Raw genomic sequence first — 16,579 nt, forward strand, 5'->3', positions numbered from 1 at the left:
ACAGATCCTCCCAAACACACCCTATAACTGTTATTGCTATGGCCCCACCAAGATGTAAAACCACTAAGAACATTAGTGCCGCATTTTTAGCTCCAGTTTCACAGTGTAACTTGAACATTTCCACGTTAGGACTTTAACCCTCAGAGACCCACTGTCGCAAAACTGCAAAGATTCTTAAAAGCAATTCAGCACTAATTATGGGTTAAAATATACAACAGTTAATCATTTTATGAAATATAGCATTACTATGATAAATATTTGCAGTTGAAATCTCCGGGTTTAAGTCTGAGGGTTTAAGCAACTTATTTCTAAGTTTGGTCAAAAATAAATGGAATACATGGAAAATTAGAATTTGCAATGATTGCTTTGCCTCTTTAAAACTGTGCCCTGAAGCGTCTGCACACAATTGTTTTATTTGTCATTAAAACCTAAGGTTAAATCCTCGGTTAAGACCGATGCGTCATCAGTGCCTCAATTATCCGTCTGGAAGCGCGCGAGACTGATACGCGACGGAGACTCTTCTACCATGAGAACTCTCACACACAGACAAAAATCCTTAATCGTCTTCAAAACCTCTCCCTTCCTCTCTCCTTTATTTGCCAGAGTGCAATAAAACAAGTTAATTATGGCGTTGAAAATATGAGGATAATGATAGGATATAAGATGATGGTCGCCCTGAGGTTATGAGTTTTTGATTCTCTCTGTTGCCTTTTTGTTTTTTTGCTCGCTAAATGCAAGGCGCCCTTCCCAGAAAAAGCTGAAGTTGTTTACAAGCGGTTTATTGACTTGCGTTGGGTGATGGGAGATTTTCAGGTTGGTCTTTGTGAAAGGAAACAACTCAGAGTTCTTTAAGTGAATAACTATTTCAGATGCATATTTCAATGCATTTGTGGTTTCTCCAGTTAAAGAAGATTAGGTTTTAAAAAAGGAATCGTCACATCCGAATAGCCAAATCTGTTTTCTTCCTCCATTAATCTCATAAGCAGATGTTAGGCAGAATGTCCAAGCTGCTCTTTTTCTTACAATGAAAGTGGATATTAAATAAAAGAATGTAGGATTTTATTTTATTTAAAAGGTGTTGATTGGATTGTAAAAAAAAGTTTCTATTCGCTAAAAAACTGGTGTATAAATCATTCTACAAATACACCAAGTAAATTTCATTCAGAAATGACTAGTAAATTTCGCAAACAATTACAAGGAAATGGCATGTAACACATCGAATTAAACAAGAAATTTGAAATAGAAAAACTGAAATAGTATTTTCATGTAAAATGTACATATATGTAAAATGTACACCAGTAATGTTTTTTTTTTTCATCATTTTTTCATCATTTTTACATTGTATGGCATTTGAGAAAAAGGTTGAGAATTTATATGGCTTGTTGACGACTTGGTCACAGAAGAGGAGCGGTGCCAGATGCCTAATATCAAATCACCAAGTTAGCGTAGATCCAAAAAAAGAAGAATAAAATATTTTTTTGAGGAGGTGTAAGCCCGGCATATAACCGTGTGTGGAATCTGCGGATCTTAATTTCTGCTGGCTTGGTGACTTGCTGAAACGAAATTGGTGGAGCAAATTATTACATGTATAAAAAGAAAAAATTTTTTTAATAACATGCATGGATGAATAATCCACAATAAAACCAGGAATATATATTACTGACATACAAAAAAAATAGTTTAAACAAAAGTTGTTTAAAAAAAGATGATTGGAGTAGATCAGAAAATACTATTTCCGTTTTCTACTTCAAAATTTACTTGCTGTTTCTTTGTAATTGTTTGTGAAATACTAGCAATTTCTGAGTGAAAATTGTTTCTACACCTTTTTTTCCACTGTAGGCTCTGTTTTGATTTCATGTTGACTGTGAAGTTATAATCTAAATAGACACAAGCACAAACATTCAATTTTATGAAGCTACTGTGCACAAAGTGTGCATTTTAGATGGGTAGTCTATAACTACAGTAATCTAGTATCTTTGAACAGTTCATAAACTATAGGGAACTCTGGAAGCGGCCTTTTCATTCATCTGATGAGGCAGTCATTTTAGTTTCACTAGTGAACTAGTTTTAGTTTTGAGAATAGCTGGCATAATCTAATCTTCTACTGCACGTGTGTGCTCGAACAGAGCTAAAACAACGAGTGTGTTTATGGAGTTTGTTCCTTTTCTGAGGAAAAGCCCCAGATGAGCAGACAGGGATTCCCCCTCTCACAGACACACACACACACACACACACACTCACGCTTTCTCTCTTCCCATTCCTCTGCCCTTCTGTGTCTGGAGTCTGATCAAGCTGTCTGGATCACTCTCACGACATTCCCATGCAGACACATACATACTGTACAAGTTGCAAAATCTCTCACACTTTCTTTCATTTTTGCAGACAGATGACAGACATCATGCTGCTGACTCGTTATGTCACAGTGATGACTTGGCGATTTCCCACCATCTAGAAAACTTCATGACAAATATTCACACTGTCACTTCCTGTTGGACATTCCATGCTTCATTTAACTGATGCCTCTCTGAAAGTGTGAAAGCCAAATTTAGGAAGTAACTTTAAAGTCAAAGATGTACAGGAACAGTCCGCCTTATGCAGGGTTTAACTGCTTTATTCCACATGAACTGAGAAAATTGATCTGAAATAAATATTTATTGGCTGTGAAATGGCTATTAAAATGTTTAATTATTTTAAATTTTGCATTTTATATGTAGGGGCAAAATCTATCATTAAATTACATTTGTATTATTATAATATTATAATTATAAAATAATATTTATTTAATATATGATTTTTTATAAATTTTATATTATTATAAATACCATTATATTTACAAATTTAATTTAAGAAATTTAATTATTTCCTTATTTTTGTTATTATTTTTACTAGCTGTTTTTGGTGGCTCAATGCAAGGAATATTTATTTACAACAGAGGTTGTCATTTGTACACATTTAGTATGTGTCTTTCATTTGAATGACTTTTTATTTTTACCTCATTTATTATGTTGCATTTCCTGATGAGGTCACAGACCAGCTGGCAAGTAATTTTTAATTCAGTATATGATTTATGAGTTGGTACTTTAATTGATTAGTAATGTTGTAATGTTTTAAAGGTTCATTATTTTTACATTTATTTCTTAAGAAAAACATGCTTGCCAGCAAAAATGAGCTCAGCGGTGTGGAAACACTCTTATCTCTCATTTACGGGCCACTGATAGGAAGTCAAACTTGGCGAGCCCATTATGAGTGATTAAACATGCAGCGAGTCTGTTAACGAGCTCGTTTTAGAGTTTTGTCTTTAATCAATGCAATGGCAGAGACTTTACATGCTCTTGGATTGATTAACTCAAATAACAGCACAGAACGACACCTTCCAGCACTGTGACTGAGTTTACAAACACACCAGAAGAGCGCTTCAGTTAAAAACAATACAGGCAGAAATTTTGCTCAAGGCCTGACTTGCAATTCAGAGATTTTCTAAGTTTGCAGCATATTATGTAATCATATACATTTTTATGTTTTTTATGCACTTAGTAGACACCTTGTATCCAAAGTGACTTACGTTGCTTTTGAAGGAATGCCTTTCATCAGTTCATGCAATCCCTGGGAATCGAATCCATGAACTTGGTGTATTATGCACCCCAGTGTTGTGCATCTGTGCTTTGTGTGTTTCAGTCAGAAAATCTGCATCAACATAATCATGTGTGTTGAGCGCGTACACTCATGTGCACATGCTCTGACAAGCGTGCTGTTTTGATGAATTCCTCTGTTCTGTGTCGACCTACTTTTTTAATTCCCTCATTCCTTTCATATACAGCATATCTCCTCCTTCTCAGACACTCGCAAGATGGAGCGCTTCGTCTGAACAGAAAAAAGATAAACATGTGGCTTTTGTTGCAGGCGGGAATGAATGACAGCATTCCGCATGAGACCACATAAAAGGCCTCCTATATCTCACACCATTTCTCCTCTTTCTCTTCTACCACTTTATCACGCTTTCATTTTTCTTTTTTACACAGCCTTTGTATTTCTCTCGGTTTTAAGTGCCTTTTCGAATCTAACAACATCTGTTTGTTCTATCATACATTCTGTCTAACATTCTATCATTCTATCTATCATTCTGATGTTCTATCTTTTACTCTATTTATTGTTCTTTCTATCTTTCCATTGTTCTGTCATTCTTTCTATCTATCTATCTATCTATCTATCTTATGAATGACAGCATTCCGCATGAGACCACATAAAAGGCCTCCTATATCTCACACCATTTCTCCTCTTTCTCTTCTACCACTTTATCACGCTTTCATTTTTCTTTTTTACACAGCCTTTGTATTTCTCTCGGTTTTAAGTGCCTTTTCGAATCTAACAACATCTGTTTGTTCTATCATACATTCTGTCTAACATTCTATCATTCTATCCATCATTCTGATGTTCTATCTTTTACTCTATTTATTGTTCTTTCTATCTTTCCATTGTTCTGTCATTCTATCTATCTATCTATCTATCTATCTATCTATCTATCTATCTATCTATCTATCTATCTATCTATCTATCTATCTATCTGTCTGTTGTTGTATCATTCTATCGATCTATCTATCTATCTATCTATCTATCTGTTGTTGTATCGTTCTATCGTTCTATCTATCTATCTATCTATCTATCTATCTATCTATCTATCTGTTGTTGTATCATTCTATCGTTCTATCATCAGACTATCTATCTATCTATCACTCTGTCTGTCTATCACTCTATCATTCTATTATTCTATCTATTCTATCTATCATTCTGTCTATCTAGCTATCTATTGATCATCTATCTACATATCGTTCTATCTATCGTTGTCATGTTCTATCTGTCTTTCATTTGATCTAATGATCTATCTATCTAGTCTTTCGTTCTTCCTTTCCCCCCTTCTATTGATCATCTATCTACATATCGTTCTATCTATCGTTGTCATGTTCTATCTGTCTCTCATTTGATCTAATGATCTATCTATCTAGTCTTTCGTTCTTCCTTTCCCCCCTTTTCTCTGTCTCTCTCTGTCTGTGTGTTCCGGCTGAGAAAGGGCCCACCGCACGCAAACACAAAGGGGCATTGTATTCTGGGTAAAATGTGGTAAGCAGACGCTGGTGAACGGCCCTAGCGGTTGCTGGCAGGCAGACACACTTCCTAACGCTGCCGGCACATGAGCTCTTGTTTTGGGAAAGCCCTGAGTTATGGCGGCTGTGGCGAGGGGCATTTATGAAAGCGGGACATGGCTTATTTTGGGAGCCAGTGGGGTGGAGTGTAAATTTAGCCTCCACCACAAGGTCACCCCTGGATCTCTTTCTCTCTGTCTCCCTCATTAAGACATCCGTACATCCATCTATTGTCAGGGCGGGACCACCGTGTGCCCACTGAAACTCATCTCTCACTTACTCCATCAAACTGGTTCCAATAAGTCTGAAAATACATCTCTATGCTATGCTCGGGGGTCTTTTCAAGGGGTTTTGAAGTTTTCCTAGAGGGTCAGACTTCCCAGTGGTGATGGTGGATTACTGCGGTTCGGCTGTAAAAATAGAGCCGCATAATAGAACTGTGCGCCAGCAGAATTATGTCCACGAGACTGTATTATTTAGAAATATAGGAGATTTTTTTCCACTAAATTTTTTTCTGTCCTCTAAGATGATTTTACAGATCTTTTTAGTTTTAAATGTGGTGTATGTAATATCTTAAATATTCTATTTTTTATTCAAGCTTGTGGAGAGACTATAAATACACAAAAAATAAGCCATTTATAAACACGTTGGCACTATGTTCAAAACAATGACGTTTGATTGGTGACTGAAGTAACTATTTATTAAGAAACCTGTTTGAAAACAGTTATTATTTAGCATTTCCATTTGGTGGCCATATAGGTGAAAATTACACACTTCAACTTTAAAGGATTGATAGATTATAATGTCTATATATCTTATAATATCTACATTTTTAAAAAGTGCCTAATTACATTATAGTTCATTAGTTAAGTCTTGGCTATAGTTCAAGTCCAAGGCTATTGTATCCCATTTGTAATTGATTCCAGGATATTTTGTAAATGTTTTATCATAAAAATAAATTTGAAAAAGTTAAATTTTTAAGTATCGCTAATGCTTCTATTTGAAGAATCACACATTACTGGCTAATGTCAGAGTTTTAAAGAAGCCCTCAAAACACACAGATTACTCTTCAGATGACTCTGTGTGAATGACATCACAAACGTACGGCAGTCATGGTGATTCTCATGTGTTGTGAACTCATAAATGAATGCTGCTGGTCAACCACAGTCAGAGGCAAAAAGTGTTTGGTCAACAGCATGATTTTAATGAAATGCTGTACATTGTCTGACCACATATGAAAGAACTTTTTGAAAGAGCAGACTGGAAGAGTCTGAGAAAGCGACTTCTTGGCTTGTGAATGGCAAATGTTTTAAATACGAGTTAAAAGAGACACATTTTGGTGGGAAAAACAGCCTGCTGTTTGTTATGGCAGTGAAATATGTTGTAGTTGTTTTTTGCTGTTTAGCAACTAGACTTGTGTGGTGCATTCTTAAAGGGATATTTTCTTCTTCTTTTTTAATTCATTTTATTTTTACCCCTAACACTCAATAATGTTAGTAAATGTACACATTTTCCACCCTCTCTTTTGCACTTGTAATTAAAAGGGTTGTTTTGCAGTTGTGTGTAAACTTTGTAAACTTCCTCTGCATATCTGTGATAAAGCACTCTGGGGTTTTCTTTTTATTTTCCTGTCTTTTTATAGAGTTGAACTGTTAAAACATGCAATTACTCTAGATTAGAGATGCAATATCACAGCATCGGACACGCAGTGAGAGTGACACAGTGAGAGTGATGCAGTGAGTCACTCTGTGTGAATGTGGGTGCGTGTTTTCTTGCTGGTGTTTGTGTATTTACAGATCATGTGGAAACATAAGAGATTCAATTTGATTAACCAAAATGCTAACTCAAAACCAAATTGATGTTTATGAGGACTTAGATGTGTAATGCACATTTAAACAAGTAAAAAGAGTCAGGGAGACCTTGTAGCATATGTGATGTGTGCAAATCAGACCTTACTTTGGACTGATGTTTCCTGTGTCTTCCGCCAGTGATGTTTCAGAAGCTTCAGCTGATGCACATGCCTCCTCTAGGGGCCAGGAGGACGACTGTACCACCATGAAGTTAGTCCAAATCCGACTGAAAAAAGGAAATGACATTGAAATTGCACATAGCCTATCTCCATAAAACAGCATTTGATTTATTTCTCAAGGGAGGCATTTTACTCAGACAGTTCTTGCTGCGGAGTCTCAATACTCCTAACAGTGTAATAAATCTTTGTACTTTTCTACCGCAAACATTAACTCCGATCTCTCTCTGTAAAACACTTCCTGCATGCTCCATGAAAAACAGACTGTTTTGATGACACGATACATCATGCGTTTTCAGTGTTATGTCACATGAAAGTTCTCCACAGCAGCTGAGCGTTTTTAGTTCATAAACACTTAGTGTAAAACAGATACGCTGAAATCATTTGTGTACAATTTTCACTCAGAAGTTCATAGTAAATTTCACAATTAATTACAAAGAAACAGCAAGCATAACAATTAAACGTGGCAGTTTGAAGTATAAAAGCCTGAAATGGTATTTTCTTGTAAAATTTTCCCCAATCTACAAAAATATATATGTATTTTTACAGTGTAGTTCTGGTTTTTGGTGCTGCTAAAAGTTGTATGTTTACCTTCACTTAAATAATGCATGAGAAACTGAGAAGATTGGTGACACAGACAGCCATTGCCATCTGAACCCATCAGATATTTAATTGAGTAATGTGTTTTTGGAGACTTTTAAAGTTTATTCATCCTAGACAGTTCTAGTGAGCAAATATGGCTTTAATTTTGTGCTCTGTGAGAGAGGGAGCACTTCTGGACAGAAACACAAAATAATTGTTTGTTTTACATTCTCTGAAAAGATCCATATACATTGCGAATGGCGTCATCTGTAAGATTTCAGTACAATAACAATTCAGATTCATCCATCAGCAAAATATGCTTTGATCTGACACGCTTTACTTAAAATATAAAACAAATTACAGCTTAGAGTGAATCATTCACCACAAGCTTCACTGTATTTGACAAAAGGCGGTAAACTGAGCATCATTACAGTCAACAGTGCCGAGAGCGTGTTTATATATTCTATTAATATTGTGCATTGTGCATTGATGTTATTTTTCCTCACATGAATTGGAGTATTAGCTGCATGCGAGGAAAATGAAAGATGACATCTCAAAGACTTCAGAGAGATGCATTGCGCTTTAGATAGGGCACTGTGATGATGTCATTAGGGGCACCTGATATGAGGTGGGGCTGAAATTCAAGCATGTAAACTGGAGATTTAGAGTTGACTGCAGGTCATCTGTGCTGCTTTCTCAGGCAGACAAACCCGCAGCTGAAACACAAGGAGACACTGTACGGAAGGAATGCTCTCTGCGGCTTCCAGACTTGCTCCCTCTGTAATTTGTAAATGTAAAGAAATGTGCTGCCGCCCACAGAGGGGGGAAGATAGCAAATCCACAGACTTATGTCAGCATTTTATGCCCCGATTTGATTTTTATCTGCGGGTATGGAGGCCTGTGTGTGTCTGTTTGGGGGGTGATGACTAATGAAGTAATGTTTTACCAGTTCAGAGCGTTTGGGCACATATCTGTGGTTTCCTCAGATTCAGTACTCTTCAGATTGTCGTGTTGCTTTTGCATGAAATCTAAGTGGCTTCATTTGAGTGTGTTTGTGTGCACATGCTCTCAACATTAACCTTAGAGACGTATGAAGTTACTTTTGACTTGCTATTGGATAAAGAGTGAATTTAGTTTGGCATGTGGACTGTTTAACATCTTTGTCACTACTTAGTGGGTGCAATGGAATGAAAAGCCTCAAATGTGAAGTTAGGTCCCAGAGTATATGATCATTTATATACTGTATATATTTCTTGATTGAACAACATAATTTGCAGCAAAATAATTGGCTAAATATGTTATGATTTAAGTTTTTATGATGAAACTTGTGGCAAAAAGCCTCTAGTTATTGATTATGAGTAGATATGAGGCAAAACTCATTTGCAACAAATGCATGATATTTTTGGAATAACTTTTAAATAACCACTTCAGCACATGGTTAACCAGTTTTGTCTGTTTATCCAACCACTTTTGGCATTTCATAACCTCTCAAGTATTTCAAACGAATAGTGTTTTTCTTTTTGTACAATAGGTGCAGTGTTAGTATATGCGTATATGACAAATTAATCTCCATTGTGAGCAGTCGGTGTGAGCCCACTTTGCACATCCTTTGAAATAAACCTTTTCCCTCCTAATTACACTCTTAAAAATAAAGGTGCTTCAAAAGGTTCTTCAAGCGATGCCATAGAAGAACCATTTTTGGTTCCACAAAGAACCATTCAGTTAAAGGTTCTTTAAAGAACCATCTCTTTCTTACCTTTTTATAATCTAAAGAACCTTTTGTGAAACAGAAAGGTTCTTCAGATGTTAAAGGTTCTTTATGGAACCATTTAGACAAAGAGGTTCTTCTATGGCATCGTGAAGCACCTTTATTTTTAAGAGTGTATGGAAAGCAATTGGTTGCTGTTCAGGCGTACTGTATCGATCCTGTGCCAACCAAAGACTTTGGTGATGCTTTTGGCCACAGTGTTTTTTTCTCCCTCCCAAGTGGAGGCTTTGGATTCTGCAAGGACAATTAACTTAATATATGTTAAAAATCTAAGAATTTAATTGTTAATTACATCATACTTATCCAAAATAGAGTATATGGGGTTTTACTTGAATCGTAAGATTACATTTTTCATACTATCTAATTTTTGATCGTTTTTAATAGCATTTGTAGTTTTTTGTAATACTTTGCATTTTTTGCAATTTCATAATTAGAAAGCAATTGGTTGCTGTTCAGGCGTACTGTATCGATCCTGTGCCAACCAAAGACTTTGGTGATGCTTTTGGCCACAGTGTTTTTTTCTCCCTCCCAAGTGGAGGCTTTGGATTCTGCAAGGACAATTAACTTAATATATGTTAAAAATCTAAGAATTTAATTGTTAATTACATCATACTTATCCAAAATAGAGTATATGGGGTTTTACTTGAATTGTAAGATTACATTTTTCATACTATCTAATTTTTTATCGTTTTTAATAGCATTTGTAGTTTTTTGTAATACTTTGCATTTTTTGCAATTTCATAATTAGTCATTAAGAGAGAACATTCACAACTGAACAACTTGCGGTATATTAGGCAAGCTTGTTTTCTTTCTGTTAATTGCATAAGGGGATTCCCTTTTGTTGCAGTGTTCAGATAAAACATTTCCTTTTTGTCTCAAAATGCATGATATTTTCAAGGATTCTCATACATGAATCTGCCACATGTTTTAGTACTAGACAGATCAAGTTACCTCAACATCAACATAGGCATTGCATGCATGACTTCATGTTGCTTGTGCAACTCACAGTGACAAACAAGTTTAGCAAAGAGCTGTTGTGGTTTTTGTTGCTATTTCGTGTTTTGGGAGAAAATAAAATCGAATCAGAAGGGTCTTTTACTCCTGGAGGCATTTAACCCCATTGTACCCTTAAAGAATGATGGCATGTTGGTGCTCTCCGAGTCTGTCTCTGGAATATCTTTCATTGTTTGAACTTAAGGCTGTTTTGGAGGGCTCGTGCCTCTTTGTATCCGCTCACATCATTTCTCAGCGCTTGATTACTGGATGTGTATTTGACGCGTGTTGTAAGCTGCGCCTCTCTCAGATCGCATATCAGAGGGACGCGCGTCATTAAGGAGTGCATGTCGCCGCGCGACTGTAACCGTAGAAACTGCGCGCGCAGTCTGAATATGACAGGCTGAGCGCGTGCGGTCACGTTAATAATGAACAGATGCTGAAATATCACCGATATATGCATGCACAACGACCCCTGACCAGCTTGTGTTTGGGGAGGTTTCTCGGAACGTTCGTGTTCAGGATAACAATTTATGTTACAATGTTTATCCTTTTTCTTCTTCTTCTTCTTTGTTGGTGCTCTCCGAGTCTGTCTCTGGAATATCTTTCATTGTTTGAACTTAAGGCTGTTTTGGAGGGCTCGTGCCTCTTTGTATCCGCTCACATCATTTCTCAGCGCTTGATTACTGGATGTGTATTTGACGCGTGTTGTAAGCTGCGCCTCTCTCAGATCGCATATCAGAGGGACGCGCGTCATTAAGGAGTGCATGTCGCCGCGCGACTGTAACCGTAGAAACTGCGCGCGCAGTCTGAATATGACAGGCTGAGCGCGTGCGGTCACGTTAATAATGAACAGATGCTGAAATATCACCGATATATGCATGCACAACGACCCCTGACCAGCTTGTGTTTGGGGAGGTTTCTCGGAACGTTCGTGTTCAGGATAACAATTTATGTTACAATGTTTATCCTTTTTCTTCTTCTTCATTTTTCATAGAAGTGTATAGTTTTTTTTTGTTTTTTTTTTAGATGACTGACATTCAAAAAGCTATTCTAATGGCGCCAGAGGATATTTGCTCTGGGTGAGACGAACTTTGACAGATTGCGCCCCAAAAATACCTTTATATTTATAATCAGTCATTGAGCAGACTTCGAATTTGTCTACACATATCAGGCCTATACCGATATAGCACACATGCAGCATATATGTAACAGATTTTATATGGTGCTGTAATATAAATAAGAACAAACGCGCTACAAAATGATGCAGCAATGCACTTCATTTAAATGCATTCTTATTGTTTATTAGAAATTAGCTAGTAGTATTTGCTAGTAGTAACAGGCACACTCTAATGTAGTTATTGCATGAAAATATCCCGCTTTATTTTATGCGTTCAGGCTGTGTGCAACACATGTCAACATGTGCGTCTATTTCGACAAGAGTTACTCAATGCAACGGGCGGATGGAAGGCGTGAAAAGAGGAAGACACCTTCGCAATAGGTCTTTCGAGCAGATGTTGATGAAACATGCTAATGATCTGGAGATGTAGGAGAATGTGCCTATTTTTTTGCTCTCTTAGACCATTGGTGTGGGTGAGACTTTGACTTCCCTTCTAGGCTATGTTCACAATATTTCCTCACATGGAGATTCAAATAAACAGTGGTGTAACAACAAAAAATGAGGTCTTGAGGTTTTCGTGGAATAATAATAATAATTGTATTATTATTGTTATTATTATTATTGCTAATAATAACAAGTATTATTATTATTATGTTTACATGGCTGTTGTGTTTTATTGTTTATTCATTCGAATTATTAAACACATGTGTGTTTGTTTTGCTTTTGTTTTGTTTGTTTTAATGTGTTGTTGTTGTTGTCTTCATGTAACCAAACGCTGGTTTCAAACTGAGCTCATCTTTAGCATGTGAGCCCGCAGAATTCTGCCACAAATCCTGCCAGCACGAGTTAAACCTCAAGCCCAGTGCACACACATAACACTGAAACATGCACTCCCTCTTTCCCTCACAGAATGAGCCAATAAAAGAACGAATACAAGCAGAATCAAATGTATTTAATGGCTGTTACGAAGTAATCGACTGTTAAAAATGTAAACTACTATTGTAAAGCCATTTCTGTTTGCTTTAAAGAAATGAGACATGTTCAATTGTAATCAATTATTTTATGAAGGAAACATTTAATATAATAATAATAATATTTACTCGATTTGTCTTGAGAATGGAAGACATTTTTTTCTTTCTGACTGTATTTAGATTAAATGCTTTAGTCGTGCAGAGTGAAACTATTCAATTTAACTCAGATATATTTTTATATAATGTATGTAAATATTGTAAATAGATAAATGATTATTTTTGCAGTTGGGGCATTTGTAGAGAGAAAAAGGCTTTTCTCCGTTTACTCACCTTAAACAATTTGCTTAGGATTTGTCAATCAGACACTTAATTAATTTGTTTCTCTGTCGTGTTCTGAGCGTCAGTTTTAGTGCGCGTAAGCACATTTATGTATCAATAACCATCAAAAGAAACAGACAAGAAAACTGATGAAATCCACAGAAAAAGATGAATTCATTCAGAAAACCAGCTGTAACTGTGAGAATCGCTTTATTTCTGCCTCTCTGTTTTTTGTTTCAGTCTGTCTCCCTCTCTCTGTCGCTTTCCTTCTCATTTAGTGTTAGTTTAATGCGCTTTAATTCGCTTTCTGAAGGGTTTTAAACGACAGATGCGCCTACTAGTGGTGACAGTGTGAGCTCAGGGTGTGTCAACCACACAAGAACTCATTAGATTCTAATTAAATACCATGTATGAGACTTATAAAACCATTATCATAATTAGTGTAGTTCTGTTATGATTGAGCAAAACCATTAGTTATTCGAAAATTAATTTAGCACAAGATGCATGGGAGATAGACTTTAATTTACCACTTTAATTTTTTTCCTGTGCAAAAATACTTGTTTAAATGTTGTTACTGTTTGAACGACGCTTAACTGCTACAGTTTTGAACCTAATTTGTTTTTGAGGGACAATTAATGTTAATTAACTGTTTCTGGATTGCTCAATGCATTATTCATTTTTTTTTTTACAAAAGATAAACCGGCACACAGACATGAATAACTTCAGCAAAAGATATTTTAATTTCTGTCTGTGGTTTTTAAAGGTTACACCTGGCAGACTCTAAACCTTGATCCATTATGTGCCATAACGTGTGAGGAGAGGACTGAAATATTGATTGATTGTTCATTAAGTATATGGCTGATAATAGAGGAGCTTTCCGTTTCGCTTCGGCGCGTTTGATGGGCGCGTCAAACCCAGCCCTGTTCGCGGATTGGTCGATTAAACCCGGCCCTGATCGCTGATTGGCGGAGCGCTCAGCGCACTCCAGGCTATAATGAGATGAGTAAATAACGCTTGTCTGCAGAGCGCAGAGCGCGGCTTTTACAGGCACGTATGTCTGACTACCACAAACTTTTTTTCTTGTTTAAACTCACTTTCACGCTTAAACATTCAATTGGAAGCAGAGCATTTGACAACTAAGCCGGACTTTATTGCAGAAGTTCTTCAGAAACTGTGGGATTAATTTGTGTGGACTTTATTTTCAGAGACTCTGGACTGATAGAACGGAAAGTGTCGCTCTGACTAAAAGTAAAACTGACATCCAGGAGCAGCACACACCTGCTGTACACACTCTGGAGTAAATGCGGTTTAATAAGCAGCTTTAGAATAATAGTTTCATATGCTTTGAGAAGCATACTGGTAGCCTATCAGTTTTGAGCGTTGACTCCCGAACGAGAGCGTTCGAGCGCGTATGTGTGTGCTTGCGGTTTCTTGGTTTTTGCTGAAGTCGGTGGGAAACTCAAGCGCACTTGAACGCTTCTGCGTCCTGCACCCAAACGCAAAGTAAACAGTCACGGAGGAGTTTTCCGAGGCCACTATCACGGACTTTCTGTAGGCTACTTACCCCATTTGGGTGCCTGAGCTCTTCACGGAGGTCTCATTTGTAATCTGTTGTGATGCATATTCCCGTAGACCCGAGCACGAGCAGACGGTTCACGCCGCCCTCCGCCTCGTTCCCGTGCGCTAAAGTGACCGAGAGCCCGAGCATGAACGCACCGGGTACGCTGCGGGCCGGCCGGCCGGTGGAGAGCCGCTCCGTGGTGGACGTGCTGGCGGATCACGCTGGAGAGCTGGTGCGCACCGACAGCCCCAACTTTCTCTGCTCGGTGCTGCCGTCACACTGGAGGTGCAACAAAACCCTGCCGGTGGCTTTTAAGGTAATTAAAACATTCATAAAATAACTAATTTCATAGCGTTGTCCGTTAAATCACAAGTCAGTCAGAACGCGGCAAGTAAACAGAAGTCGCGCTCTACTGAAGAGATAACCATAGCAACGGTAGGCTGCGCGAGCCTTTTCCGTTAGAATCCAAAACAAATGGTACAAACAAACGGAAAGTGCTATCATTATTAATCGCTTCTCACATATTTATATATCATAAGTTCATTCAAAATATATGTTTTACAGGTAGAGTGAAATAGTTGACGTTTGATAAGTCAAATCGGTGGCGGGAGCCATGCTCACCACAGTTCGTGTTTTGGAAATTACTGACTATTAAAAAAGCCCACTCACATAAATGTCACCGAATAATTAAAACACTTGCATATTTTGTTTTCTTCTGATATCATCGTAACATACTTCTGCTGGACTGATAATATAGAATATAATATAGAAGATAGAAACTAAATCTTGATCACGCCAGTGACAATTCGACAAGACATTGTACGGTGGATTCTAGTATTATTATTATTATATTATATAATATAAATATGGCTATTATTATTATTTAATTTGAAAAGAGCTGTTGTAATGATCACCGGTTATAATGTTTGCGGAAAAAAAATACTGTTAGGCTATATGTAATTATTATTCATATCTAAATTGTATTTATTTTTATGTTTAGCATATATACAAATCACAACCGTGCTCTTGCAGCAAACGTACGCTAATTTAAATAAAATTGCTCAAATTGAAGAAAAAAGGCTTAAATTGGTTAGGAAATTAGGCTATTTGCTCGCGGTGCTAATCATAATTATTTTATATGCCTATAAATAGAACTATATTAACAGTAATCATCAATATATGTGCGAGCAAACTTATATTGTAGGTAATAATTATTGCGGGGGTTGCAACCCGGGTTTGTTGGGTTTGGGGTTTGTTGGGTTTGTGTGTGTTGTTGATTGGGTTTGTTGGGTTGATCTGTGTGTTTATCAGGTGGTGGCTCTGGGTGACGTTACTGACGGGACTCTGGTCACGGTGATGGCGGGAAATGATGAGAATTATTCCGCGGAGCTGAGAAACGCGTCTGCCGTCATGAAGAACCAGGTGGCGCGATTCAACGACCTGCGCTTTGTGGGCAGGAGCGGCAGAGGTGCCACATCTATCAATCTGTTTTTCTGTCTGTCTGTCTGTCTGTGGTCAGATGCATGCATGCAGGCTATGTGATGGAAATGCAACAACATATTTAAACTATATTGCGATAAAAAATAAATTATATTTTTTTCTTCATGCAAGCACAATTTGACATTTCTAAATTGTCATACGTTTAAACTTAAAACACTTAAGCTGCAGTATTGCACAGTGGAGACTGGAGGAAAAAAAACGGGCACATATAACAGCATGCTTCAATTACTTGTCCCAGAGAAATAATTTCCCCACAGCAGATTTTTTTTCTTAAACGATTTGAGGTTTAAAAAACATCTTGTTTACACACCTAAAAACACCCTACCTCTTACATAGCTCACATTCTTTCACAAGCTTTTCCTTCTCGTCTTTTTCCTTTTGGCCTCGCTCCTCGCACTCACATTTTTCCTGTAAATGTTACACTTTAAATGAGTGGAAAGCGCTGCAGTGTGCGAATTAAAAGTACCTTTCATTTCTGCAGTCAATTACCCCACCCTCATAGCCCTCATACAAGCCACGGCTTTCTCCCCTCAAAGCGCAGCTTCATTGCATTTAGAGATATCACACACACACACACACACACACACATGCACACAGACACA

At 37.2% G+C, this 16,579-nt stretch overlaps 1 protein-coding gene across 1 annotated transcript in view; it reads left to right on the forward strand.

The window, feature by feature from the left end:
• Positions 1–16,579, forward strand: part of runx3 (RUNX family transcription factor 3) — a 76,455-nt gene that overhangs the window by 27,500 nt on the left and 32,376 nt on the right. Inside the window, exons 3-4 of the mRNA XM_016288820.1 lie at positions 14,549–14,793; positions 15,789–15,945. Coding sequence (XP_016144306.1) covers positions 14,549–14,793; positions 15,789–15,945 — 402 coding nt within the window. The remainder of the gene's footprint in view (positions 1–14,548; positions 14,794–15,788; positions 15,946–16,579) is intronic.

This window comes from Sinocyclocheilus grahami, unplaced genomic scaffold, assembly GCF_001515645.1.
Source record: "Sinocyclocheilus grahami isolate Dianchi unplaced genomic scaffold, SAMN03320097.WGS_v1.1 scaffold234.1, whole genome shotgun sequence".
Classification (NCBI taxonomy): Eukaryota; Metazoa; Chordata; class Actinopteri; order Cypriniformes; family Cyprinidae; genus Sinocyclocheilus; species Sinocyclocheilus grahami.